This window comes from Xenopus tropicalis, chromosome 7 (assembly GCF_000004195.4).
Source record: "Xenopus tropicalis strain Nigerian chromosome 7, UCB_Xtro_10.0, whole genome shotgun sequence".
In the NCBI taxonomy this organism is placed as follows: domain Eukaryota; kingdom Metazoa; phylum Chordata; class Amphibia; order Anura; family Pipidae; genus Xenopus; species Xenopus tropicalis.
In genome coordinates, this window is record NC_030683.2 from 115,475,078 (window position 1) to 115,489,231 (window position 14,154).

The 14,154-nt window shown below is 39.4% G+C and overlaps 1 protein-coding gene across 1 annotated transcript in view; it reads right to left on the reverse strand.

Moving 5' to 3' along the window:
• grin2d (glutamate receptor, ionotropic, N-methyl D-aspartate 2D) overlaps window positions 1-14,154 on the reverse strand; it is a 133,442-nt gene that overhangs the window by 96,671 nt on the left and 22,617 nt on the right. The window contains exon 3 of the mRNA XM_031906599.1: window positions 10,212-10,326. Coding sequence (XP_031762459.1) covers window positions 10,212-10,326 — 115 coding nt within the window. The remainder of the gene's footprint in view (window positions 1-10,211; window positions 10,327-14,154) is intronic.

The window sequence follows — 14,154 nt, forward strand, 5'->3', positions numbered from 1 at the left end:
CTACTTTTTAGGATACATCTTGCCTGTTCTTTGTGAATATACAATGTGAATCATATAAAAGTAGTTCTAATTTCTATTTAAGTCGCTTTTCTTCTCGTTTTCTCCTTTCATAGTGTGTTCATTTATTGTGTGCCAGTAGAAAACAGGGTTGTCCACCTCCTTCATTCTGTTTTTAAATCCCTTCCCACCATGCTGAGATGACTACAAAGAACTTGTGCAGCTCAAAATAACAGCACTTGGTGTGGTAAATGAATGGGCTTTCTAAAATTGGCTATAATTAATAACAAAGTGGTGCAAGAATTTCGTCAAATAGTTAATGTGCCTTATTTAATGACAGTTTGGCCTGACCTTGCATCAGATATACTGCGATGACTATGGTTTCCACCAAAGAACCTTGTATAGCTGTGATGTCCTTGCAATTGTTGAAATACAAGTGAGCGGTAATAGGCAATTTTGTGAGAATGAATTTTGACTCCTTACTAAAACATCTATAACTACAACACTGTGGAGATATCTGCCTTGTAGGGGAAACTAAATATATACAGTGGCTTGCAAAAGTATTCGGCCCCCTTGAACTTTTCCACATTTTGTCACATTACAGCCACAAACATGAATCAATTTTATTGGAATTCCACGTGAAAGACCAATACAAAGTGGTGTACACGTGAGAAGTGGAATGAAAATTATACATGATTCCAAACATTTTTTACAAATAAATAACTGCAAAGTGGGGTGTGCGTAATTATTCAGCCCCCTGAGTCAATACATTGTAGAACCACCTTTTGCTGCAATTCCAGCTGCCAGGCTTTTAGGGTATGTCTCTACCAGCTTTGCACATCTAGAGACTGAAATCCTTGCCCATTCTTCTTTGCAAAACAGCTCCAGCTCAGTCAGATTAGATGGACAGCGTTTGGGAACAGCAGTTTTCAGATCTTGCCACAGATTCTCCATTGGATTTAGATCTGGACTGTGACTGGGCCATTCTAACACATGGATATGTTTTGTTTTAAACCATTCCATTGTTGCCCTGGCTTTATGTTTAGGGTCGTTGTCCTGCTGGAAGGTGAACCTCGCCCCAGTCTCAAGTCTTTTGCAGACTCCAAGAGGTTTTCTTCCAAGATTGCCCTGTATTTGGCTCCATCCATCTTCCCATCAACTCTGACCAGCTTCCCTGTCCCTGCTGAAGAGAAGCCCCCCCAGAGCATGATGCTGCCACCACCATATGTGACAGTGGGGATGGTGTGTTCAGAGTGATGTGCAGTGTTAGTTTTCCGCCACACATAGCATTTTGCATTTTGGCCAAAAAGTTCCATTTTGGTCTCATCTGACCAGAGCACCTTCTTCCACATGTTTGCTGTGTCCCCCACATGGCTTGTGGCAAACTGCAAACGGGACTTCTTATGGTTTTCTGTTAACAATGGCTTTCTTCTTGCCACTCTTCCATAAAGGCCAACTTTGTGCAGTGCACGACTAATAGTTGTCCTATGGACAGATTCCCCCACCTGAGCTGTAGATCTCTGCAGCTCCCCCAGAGTCACCATGGGCCTCTTGGCTGCATTTCTGATCAGCGCTCTCCTTGTTCGGCCTGTGAGTTTAGGGGGACAGCCTTGTCTTGGTAGGTTTACAGTTGTGCCATACTCTGAATGATCGCTTGAACAGTGCTCCGTGGGATGTTCAAGGCTTTGGAAATCTTTTTGTAGCCTAGATTCTTTTTAAGCCTGCTTTAAATTTCTCAATGACTTTATCCCTGACCTGTCTGGTGTGTTCTTTGGACTTCATGGTGTTGTTGCTCCCAATATTCTCTTAGACAACCTCTGAGGCCGTCACAGAGCAGCTGTATTTGTACTGACATTAGATTACACACAGGTGCACTCTATTTAGTCATTAGCACTCATCAGGCAATGTCTATGGGCAACTGACTGCACTCAGACCAAAGGGGGCTGAATAATTGGGCACACCCCACTTTGCAGTTATTTATTTGTAAAAAATAGAGCTGTTTTGCAAAGAAGAATGGGCAAGGATTTCAGTCTGTAGATGTGCAAAGCTGGTAGAGACATTACCTAAAAGCCTGGCAGCTGTAATTGCAGCAAAAGGTGGTTCTACAAAGTATTGACTCAGGGGGCTGAATAATTACACACACCCCACTTTGCAGTTATTTATTTGTAAAAAAATGTTTGGAATCATGTTTGATTTTCGTTCCACTTCTCACGTGTACACCACTTTGTATTGGTCTTTCACGTGGAATTCCGATAAAATTGATTCATCTTTGTGGCTGTAATGTGACAAAATGTGGAAAAGTTCAAGGGGGCCGAATACTTTTGCAAGCCACTGTATAAATTGGTTTATTTCCCTAAATTTTAAATTCCTTTGCTTCTTTTTTAGCACTTTAGTTAGGCTAAATACAGTATAGTTAACCTGTCTATAAGGACTGGAATTGATTGGGGCTCAACCTAAACTCATGGACATTGATCACTGCACCCAGAGAGAAGGGAGAACTGGGCCTGGCCAACATGAGACCATTATTACTTTTCATCTAGTGAAACTTTTTTGTTTCTCCCTTGATGAAAATTGGTGAAACCCAACGCATTGGTGCCAATGGTGTTTTTTCTTGCACTAAATCCATTGAAGTCAGTGGCCTTTGTTTTCTTGCACCAACTTTATTGGACTCAATGGTAGGGGGGGATTAGCTCATTCCATACATACAGTTGATGCAGGAAATCTCAAATAACCAATTAACCATGGCCCCCTCTCTGGAACCAACTTTTATATTATAACATCCCATAAAGATTTTTAAAGATGGATTCCATTCCCAAATCAGCTACTTATGTATCTGCAACAGACAAGTTCCATTATCCTCCCATGTTCCAGGCATCTGTCATGACATGGTCCAGTGAAAGACATTGAAATGTTGCACAGACAGTATACTTGTGCAATAACAAACATAAATAGTTTATTATTGGGGCATAATTCTACCACCCCTCTGTGCTTATCGCTATTACCCTTTCCAAAGAACACAACAGAGAACTGGCCAGTACTATGATATTTCCAAAGAACACACCAGAGAAGCTTCCAGAACCAATAGAGGTAAATTTGTTTATGGGAGCAACAAATTCTTTCAATTCAGTTTGATAAGTGTGCAACTGCAGTCAAGCATAGACAATGTTTCATAAAAGGAGTGGTGTCTATCATAAACAGATAAACAGCTGTATGGTTTCCTTGTCTGATAAGCTGGGGTTTTTTTGCATATTCAACCTACCATGATACTATTCTTTGTGGCCACCCCCTCTCCTGAGATAATGTACCACATCAATGGTTGAACATTTGAACAAATAACATGTCTACAAAGTCACTTATCATGTAGCTACAGACTAGATTTTCAATTGTATTAATGATTAGCCATTATCAGGCAAACCATCACTTGAGAAAAATGAGATACTAGGATAAAGGTCTAACATGAGTGTAATCTAAACAAATAATTTGCTACTCTAAACATATTATGCCCACAGCCCAAATAAAAGAGGAATGCTTGCATTTTAGCATGACCAACAGGGAGCCATTACAATATTTTATAAGATGTTATTGAGTTTTACACCCAGGTTCAATGTTCAACGACTACAACGAATGCAGTGCACAACACCAACCCAGAGTATATTACAACATAGTAGGCCATTGTCCCACTAGGGGACTAGCCTACAGTGTACTAATTCCCCTAAATGACTAAATGACTAAGGCACACATGTAAGTATTACACCTGATCACTCCTGGATGTCCCAGAACTAATATAGCATCCCAAAATTCCAGTCATTGTAAAGATTCTAGAGAACCTATGGGCTTGCCTGGCACCTTGCATCTCTTACAGATCATTTGCTCAGTGAGCAGCCAATTTCAAGAAGATAATGTTACAGTGGTAATGTCTTCCTCATACATTTAACATTCCTTCTTAAAAAGGTATATTTAAAATATTAGCTGTGCATAGTATACCCAAAATCCAGCATTTTTCAGTTTGGTATGTTGTAAGGAATGTATGATGTGGGGCCACACACTGTAGGAATGTTGAGAGCTCTCCTTTGGCTAGGATTGGCTAGCACTGGCTTACATCTCTTACAAGAATGAGTGGGTTGTAAATAATGGTGGGTAACTACAGTTCCTTGCTGATATATATGATACTATCTACAGGCAGTCCTGTAGTAAGAGTATAAAATGTGCGGAATGCCCTTACAGCAGAGATACAATTATCAAATTCAGCAAAGATCTTTAAACATATAATTTATCCTGTGTCTATGGGGAAGTAATGAATTTATGATAATGCATATCTATATCTATATATATATATATATATATATATATATGGGTATTCAAATTGTCTATAGGGATTTTTTTCCCTAATCTCAGACAAATTAATGTGGCTTGAAGCTAATGGCCCCCTAATCTGAACCATGAAATGGGATTGTTTAAATGTATTTATTCCCATAACATAATCATAATGTTTCTATTTGATTTCAGGGAAAGCCAAGAGATGTCAAATTTCAAGAAAGGCTCATAAAACAAACGGGAGTTAATTTACAGACTTGGGGGCATGCCAGTAAATTATACAATATTTGGCAGATTTGTAACAACAGTATAGTTGCACTTGGTGCTGCGCCGTCTTTCTTGCCTTCTGTTGCAAGTATAGGTCACACGCATCACTTGCATGACAAACATTGGAATAGTGCAACTGTGCCCAATCAGCGATGAAAGAAATGCACAGCTGCATCCATTATGGCGAATCAGATGCAACTACAGTAGACACAAGCGCAATTGCATCAAGAGCTTTTCTCATTTGCTTCAACAAAGGACTTCTGTGGGAAAAATGGTGCATTTTGGGAAAAAAACATGATGATTGGGTTCAAACAAAAATCACAATTTTTCCATATTGTCAAACAAAAGCCAGCATCAAAAAAACCCCAATATCTCTTAAACCACAAAGCAAAGAAAGATCTTTGAGTCGTAAAGGGGACATCCGCCATTGACTTCTCAACAGGTTTTAGATGGTGATTACTGTATTTGCTTTTGGATTTGTCTCAAAATAATGTAACACTTGTTTGGCTTAATTGTTGTGCAATATAATAAGTGATAGGACGCCAGGAGCTCTTGCAGTTAACTGGATAATACTTTATTGGACAAGGCACATATAGAATAGTGCATCAGGGTATATACTCACAGTCACAGCAGTATAGAACTTGGTCACAGAGAACAGCAGCAGATGTGACACTTAAGGAAACAGTATAGCCCACTTGGAGGATATGCAGAGTATTAGCTGTATACCAGGAATGGATGCCCTTTACTGGAACGGATCCCCTCCAGCCAACTATGGTTCAGGGTAAGGTACTGCCTGAATCCTGCGTCTTAACTGTGGTCCCTACAGCAAGGCATACAGAGCCTGGGTTAGACTAAACCCTTACAGTCTCCTTTGATGGGGCTAGTGCTGCCCTTACTAAATAAGCTGACTATGCTCACCACTCCTAGAGGGTGCTATTACATATAACTGACTGTGCTGGCTTTATCTCATTCACGGGGCCCTGTCCCCGACTTACAAATGGCAGGTTCTCCTTACTGGGGCCTAATTGCCTCAGGCTCGATGACATGCAGCCCTAGGACAACAGCAGCCAAAGAGGAAGACACTTCCTTGTGCCAGACACTATATAGTCTGCCAAGGGGAGTGGTCAACCTGGCTAAACCTATAGGGGGTAGCCTAATAACTGTAATCTGAGTGTAGAGGGCTCTGCCCTATTACAGCACAGATAAGGAAAAGATAGGGGATAACACCATAGGGAGCTTAACCCTATGGGTCCCTACAATAAATTGCGGAAAATTGTGTCTTTTCATGTTAAAATCATGTTTTGGTGTAAAAAAAACAAAATCATGAAAAAAATTGAGCTTTTTAGCAGTTAATAACAACCCATTAAAGTGGCAAATATCCACTGGAGTTGATTTTCTAAATTGTGCCATTAAATAGATCATAACTAATCAGTAATCATCTTTGATTCGTCAGCTGCAGGAAGAACATACAAATTTCTGATTGGTTGCTAAATTTGCTTATTGTCAGTAATGGAGCTCCAGTGGTTTAAACTCGTACAGTCCTGATAAAACTTGAAAGCTTTCTGGACCAATAAAATACCTCTTCAGTTATCCGCACAGATGGGAGGAAAGAGCTAAGTCATTATGGGTATGATAGAAGTGAAGGAATGAAAAACATCATGAAAATTTCAGTGCTCCGCTCACACGTTTAATGAGGTGTCTTTTTGCAGGAGAGGTGTCCATGAAATATTCAAACACATAAGTCGTTCTGGAGATTAAATTGTATAAACAAATCATCTCAAAGAAAGGGAGGATATATTAAAATGATTAGTATCCTAGGGAATCCTTGGGGGGAAAACTTTCCCTGGGAGTGTTAGCAGCCTGCCATGAGTCAATGCGGCTTGTTAGCAGCGACACTATAATAAATAAATACATTAATTAATGAATGCATCCTGCTGTTAGTTTGTTTTGAATGTAGCAAAACGCTTGCTGTACAGGTTCGATTGAAACTTTACACTATATAATTAGGGATTATTAGGGATTATTTTTTATATAATTGCACAGTAAAACATATTAAGGCAGGCTCTTGATCTGCATAGTTTTGTTATATATTTGAACAGGAGCAGCATTATTGTAGCAGCCAGCTGAAACCTCTTCATATTGTTAGAAGACAAAAGAACTGGATAGAGCAGTTTTCATCAGACTCGTATTTGTCATTCCCCTTACTCCATTAAAGAGCAACTCAGGCTTTCAAACCAAAATTTGTTAAAGAGCCCCACACAACACAGAAACCCCTAATATTCCTATCACTGTAATCTGTTCCTTCAAAAAGTATAAATAAATACCATTTTATATGCTGAAATCCAGCTGCAAAACTGTTCTTCTCTTTCTGCATCATTTGAAATCCTGGCAGGGGAGGAGAGACTGAAACATTAATGTTACAAACTGTAACAACTTCTCCACAGCTTACAGACAGCATGCAGGAACTACATAACCCACAATGCATTGCACTGGGATGTTTCTTTCCTTATTGACATCACGTGTGCAGGGAATTGTGGGATTGGGAGGATGCAGGCTGAAGGCAGGCTGAGGGACAGGCGACTACTGTTACATTTTATTTAAGTCACAAAGTAGCCAGCCAGATCAGCAGGGGAACAGGGTGTGGGGCTTAGGGAACTGTTCCAATCCATTTTATTACATTAAAAATCCTAAAAAGGCTTAATAATTGATGTATATTGCAAAATTGCTTCAAATTATATTTACTTTTCAAAAAGCTCAAATTGTGTTTGGGTGGAGTTCCCCTTTAAAGGCTGAGATTACAGTAAATCTAAATTAGGGTTCCACCTATACAAGAGTTTTCACTCATTACTTGAACGATCAAATATTTATACAGTACACTGAGGGGCACATTTATTATCGCCCCCTGCTCAAGCAAATAGTTAAAGAAATTACAAGTGAGTTTCCAACCTCATTTGCGGCTTCTGTAATAAATTACTTCTGCTGGCTGCCAACTGGATATTTTAAAGAAATGTTGGTGGTTTTTTTCTATGTGCGCAAAAAGTTTGCCAGGTTTTATATAACCGGAGGCTCAAGCAATAGTAAATGTTTTGTAGATATCTGGCATGAATATTAGCATTTAGAAAAATATCAGGCATATTTAAACAATTGGGGCAGGGTGCAAAGTGCCATGCTTTGGGCCACAATGCACCTCAGTCCATGGGAGCACTTCTCTTTGTTACATGCAACTCTTCGTATTACAAGGAACTAATTCGCGTGAACATCGGGTGTTCGCAAGTTCGGAAGTTCGCGAACTTTTCGCGTATGTTCGCAATTTGGGTTCGCCGCGTTTTTTTTTCCGCTGCGTTTTTTCTCTGCATTTTTTCTTGGCCCAAAAACACCGCACAAGCCACACATGGCATTTTTCAGCCTAGTACTGGTGTAAGCAAATCCCGTTTCCATGGTGCTAATAGTGAGAAATAGCAAAAAACGCTGCGTATTTCCGCTAGGTCTGCCAGCTGCCTTTGCGGTTTTACGCAACGCTGTGTCAACAAAGAAATTTTTGCCCTTGATCCCCCTCCTGCATGCCACTGTCCAGGTCGTGGCACCCTTTAAACAACTTTAAAATCAGTTTTCTGGCCAGAAATGGCTTTTCTAGGTTTTAAAGTTTGCCTTCCCATTGAAGTCTATGGGGTTCGCAAAGTTCGCGAATATTCGCGCTTTTTGGCGTAAGTTCGCGAACGCGTTCGCAAACTTTTTTTTTGAGGTTCACTACATCCCTACCCTCCATTTCTTCTCTTTGTTCTCCAAGAGTTTTCCTGGTATCCCGGTGGGCAAGTCCACTGGCCTTAAGTCCTCTGCCTATATAAAGACCTTTCCACATTTAGGTCATTAAAGAGAAGTAGAGAAATAGAGGGAAGCAGAAGAGACAGATAAATGGGGAAATGTGTATACATGTAAGAAAAAGAAAAACAATAGGGCAGAAAAGATAAAAAAATATAGCAAACCATTATAATTGTCAGAACATTTTTCTTTGACATGGCTCAGATGTGGCTCCCAAATAATATGTAAAATCTAATTATACAAGGCACAAACGCTCCTGCAAGAATTTTGCAGTTATGTGATAAAGTATCTTCCCCCCTTTGTTTAGTTGTGCCTTTGATGTATAACCTATGAATAGATGAATCCTGGCCTAGGCACTCATTCTTCACTTCCTGGGGTGTATTGTTCTCTGTCTGTGTTTGTTTATTTGGATTCAGTTGTGTCTCTCCAAATAAGTCTGTTTGTAATGTTTCCATTCGTTTAGCAGGGATATATTTCATTTACTCATTATTTGTAGGAAGCATGGTATAATGATGACTTATTTTGCAAATCCTGTTGGGTGCTAACAAATGTTGGGTAATTAGATGCAGTTCTTGAAATATGAGTGCTGGCTTTAATTAGAGCATTTCTTGACAACACACTGTTCTGTTTTGAAAAATACTTTGCCAAGACTAGTAAATATACATGTCATGAAATAAATTGCTGTATAACCCGTACACTAAAGCTGTAATGATTACAAACTCAACAAAAGGTTCAGATGAAGCAGTAATAACTGAAGTGTCTGCTAAAGGCAACTAAAATGATGGTGTCTGATGCATTCTTCTGTAGAATGTAGGCAAAACCAAAACCCTTGGAGGGCCCCAAACCATCACAAACTGCCAGTTCGGAAGCAAATGAACTCAAACCATAACCCTTGGAGGGCCCCAAACCATCACAAACTACCAGTTCGGAAGCAAATGAACTCAAACCACAACCCTTGGAGGGCCCCAAACCATCACAAACTGCCAGTTCGGAAGCAAATGAACTCAAACCCTAACCCTTGGAGGGCCCCAAACCATCACAAACTGCCAGTTCTGAAGCAAACCATCACAAACTGCCAGTTCTGAAGCAGTTATTTTTTTATATTCTGTCATGACATGTATGCCCCCCCTTACTGTCATTACATCAACTCCTATGATGATGTTCTAGAAACCAAGTGGACATTTATGGACTTGGATCAAGTGTGTATTTTGCGTGGGTTTGTTGTGGGAGGGGGTGGGAATGGAAGCCATCATGGACAGAGATGGCTCTCGTCTGTTGGGAGGGAATGGGTGGGTTTTGGTGAAGGTCTATCACCTTTTAATGGACAGCCTTATCTGAACTATTATGTTATGTTAGTTATCGGACGTGATGTTTGTTTTTTTATTCCTAAATAAAGAAAAAATCCTATGCTGATGTTCTAGACCAGCCAAGAGGTTCTTAAATTCTTCCACCTACTGATCAATTATGATCTTAGCACCAAAACAACAATACCTAATATCTACAATAACTAAAATTCTATTCTAATATTCAGTTCCCTCATATCATATCAGTCCATATCCTTTGCTTAATGCCCTACTAAACCTACTTCTGCCAGTACTATATGCATATGCCTTTTATGCTTATTGTCTCCTTTACTCTGTGTTTCTCAGCATTGTGAACCTTTTGTTTTTCTATTTGCTTATTTTTGGGGTTAGACAGAATTAACCTGCTAAATCCTGAACTCCAGAAAAAAAACATATCCACGTGGTTCTATTAACCTTTTAGCCAATGTTATTACCCTGATGATGGATAGAATCTACTGCATAGGCACTTACCACTTCCCAGCTCCTCTCTTTGTTGAGGGCAATCACCACAAGAGCTGGATTAATGAGGTAGCCATCTTCATTAAAAGAGAAGTCCTTTCCACCCCACGAGATGTTCATAAAATACCTGCAAAGATAACTTGGTCTCAGTAAATATAGTAGAACATTATAGTTCATATGCCTTAGGCATAGAGGCAGGGCAGACAATTACTTGAACTTTCCATTCAGCACTCACATTCTCCCTACCTTCTCACCATCTAATTGTGTAGCCAGTGCATGGGCATGGGCATCAGGTCCCCCATTCTGGCACATACACAAGATTTTGTGGTGATACAAAGCTTGCCTTAATTACAGTGCCCACAAAATGGCAGCTGCCTGCTGGCTCTGATTGTATATTGCCAAGACTCAAGGAAACAAGATTTATATCATTTATATAGTATGTTAAGTTAATTTTGCTTAACAAACACGATAGAAAAGAAATTGGAATTATTTCTTAGGGTGACAGGTCCACTTTAATGATTTTGATTCTAACCAAAATGTAATAGATGTCATATTTTAAACACACTCATTAAAAATGCTCTTTTAGCAATACCATTAGAATAATGATTAATAAAGACCTAAGTTCCACATCTGTGACTGCTGTTAGTCCAAAAATCTAAAAATAATAGTAGTATATGTTTCATGAGCATTGGCATTTAATCAGTCAATGTACAATGAAAGTATTACTTTTGTCAACAAAAAAGGCACAGAGGGCAATAGTATGGGAGGAGGCATGTTGAGCATTTTCAATATGTTTTTGGGAGGTTTGAAGTGCACACTTGAATAGAATGACCTTTGCAAAATGTACAGAGTGGTTTTTATTTTTTAATATCTTCCTTTTTGACCTTTGTCTTTTCTTTTCCTTATTTTTTGGTTGGCTTTATTCTACGTCTAGTTTTAGGCATTGAGTCAGATGAACAAGAGAACATTCCTAAAAGGTTTATCTCCTGAGGATTCATACAAGAAAGTATTTAACCTGTAGATGTTGGGACATACTGTTAGTCTCTGCAGAGTGGCAAATGTTTATTGTGTCCTGTATATGCACTGAGGAATGGGGTCCTCTAGAACCTGACAGATGTTGGAGCCCTGGGGTTCTTGTTGGAATCAGGCGCTAGAGTTGGAAACCTTTAATTTGAAGAGGACTTTTATAATAAGAGGGGGCTACAATTCATTTACACAGTGATGCTATTTATTTTGACATCACACCAAATACCATAAGCACAACATGGCACAACATACATACATTTGAAACAAAAGGGGTAGGATATGGTGAACAATATGAGAAAAAAGTTTACTTTATCTGTACTATATTTGACAGGGTTGAATTTGAAGCCAGTTATCCAGAATGCTTGGGAACTGGGGTTCTCCAGATAAGGGATCTTTCCATAATCTGGATCTCCATCCCTTAAGTCTACTAAAAAAGAATTTAAAATTAAATAAACCCAATAGGACTGTTTTGTCCCCAATAAGGGGTAATTATATCTTAGTTGGGATCAAGTACAGGTACTGTTTTATTATTACAGAGAAAAGGGAATCATTTAACCATTAAATAAACCCAATAGGGCTGTTCTGCCCCCAATAAGGGGTAATTATATCTTAGTTGGGATCAAGTACAGGTACTGTTTTATTATTACAGAGAAAAGGGAATCATTTAACCATTAAATAAACCCAATAGGGCTGTTCTGCCCCCAATAAGGGGTAATTATATCTTAGTTGGGATCAAGTACAGGTACTGTTTTATTATTACAGAGAAAAGGGAATCATTTAACCATTAAATAAACCCAATAGGGCTGTTCTGCCCCAATAAGGGGTAATTATATCTTAGTTGGGATCAAGTACAGGTACTGTTTTATTATTACAGAGAAAAGGGAATCATTTAACCATGAAATAAACCCAATAGGGCTGTTCTGCCCCCAATAAGGGGTAATTATATCTTAGTTGGGATCAAGTACAGGTACTGTTTTTTTGAAGAGCAGGCACTCACTGAGCAAATCTAGAATTCTTCTTACACGTTCTTAGGATTTTTATGATTAAATGTCTGAGAACAGGAAACACGTAAGGCGGCACTCCAATCAAAGATTTGCTCAGTGAGTGCCTGCTCTTCAAAAAAACAGTGATATCCGTTCCTCTAGCTAAAGGATCAGATGGTGCACCTCAGTCGTCTGTGGTGAGTTGTTGGACATATTTAGAATCTTGCATACTGTTTTATTACTACAGAGAAAACATTAGATAATTTATACTAATTTAATTAAAATAGAGTCTATGGGAGATGGCCTTCCTGTAATTTGTAACTTTGTGGATGATAGGTTTCTGGATAATGGATCCCATAACTGCACATAATGTGATATGTTGGCATTGTGGTCCTGTTCAAATGATTACAAGGTAATACATTAATCATCTGAAAGGTTTGCATTTATTTCCAGTAAAGGAACCACTTGAATGAATGTTTAGTAGAAGCTGTATTACGCCAATGATTTACTAACTGATAGCTACATGACTCTGATCAGATACTACAACAAACACTACTAAAGCCATCAGTGTCATCTAAGATGAAATACTCGCTCCAAGGTGGTTATATGGGCTTGTTCATATCTGGGCCCCTGGAGTGAAATTTCTTTTAAACACAATTTACCTTGCAGAGAACATTTCCTATTCTAATGAATTCTCCATCAGAGCTTCTTAAGCACATTTTGTAGCTTAATGAAAATGTCTCGTTTTCTCCTTGTCTTTAAAATGCTGATTCCATGACATACAGTAATGAATTGATTCAGAATGCTGTGCAGTAAGAATATCAATAAAAATACTACTATGCACACAGGGGCGCTTCTGCCATTAGGCGAGTTGAGAAACTCGCCTCAGGCGGCAGAAGCGCCCCAGTTACCAGGGGCGACAAAAAGCCGCTCCTGGTAACTTTAAGAGCCGAATTTGCGCAACCTTGCCCCACTGTGCTACAGAGACGCTAATGTCGCGGGGGCTGAAAGGCCAGACTGGTAACCAAAGGCGACATTTCTTCTAAACCTTAAGTCACAAAGGGGCCGATTTACTAATCCACGAATGGATCGAAAGCATCCGAATGCGTTTTTTTCGTAATGATCGGTATTTTGCGATTTTTTTTGTCGCCGTCGCAACTTTTTCGTAGCCGTTATGACTTGCGCGAATTGTCGCAACTTTTTCGTAGCCGTCGCGAAAAAATCGGAAAGGTTTGACCACCGTTTACTACTGCTCAATACGAAAAAGTCACGACAATTTGGCCAAGTCGTAACGGCTACGAAAAAGTCGCGACAATTCGCGCAAGTCGTAACGGCTACAAAAAAGTAGCGACAATTCACGAAAAAGTCGTGACAGCGACGAAAAAATTGCAAAAATACGAAAAAGTCGCAAAATGTTTGTTTCCAATCCGATTTTTTCCCATTCGGGATTCGGATTCATGGATTAGTAAATCAGCCCCAAAGAGTAATTTGTTTTCTATGATGGAAGCAGCATTCATATCTCCATAGGAAGAAAATGTAACTAGGGATGAGCGAATGTGTCCCATTTTGCTTCGTCATTAAATTTGTGAAATGGCAAGAAGATGCGCGAAACAGCGAAAAATTCGCGAAACGCATATGTTGCGCAATTTTTTTGTCCCCCTTAGTGCCCCTTTTTAAGCGGCTGCGCCTTTTTTTGACACGCGACAAAAAACAAAGGGGCCGATTTACTAATCCACGAATGGATCGAAAGCGTCCGAATGCGTTTTTTTCGTAATGATCGGTATTTTGCGATTTTTTTGTCGCCGTCGCAACTTTTTCGTAGCCGTTATGACTTGCGCGAATTGTCGCAACTTTTTTGTAGCCGTCGCGAAAAAATTGAAAAGGTTTGACCGCCGTTTATTAGTGCTCAATACGAAAAAGTCACGACAATTCGGCCAACTCGTAAC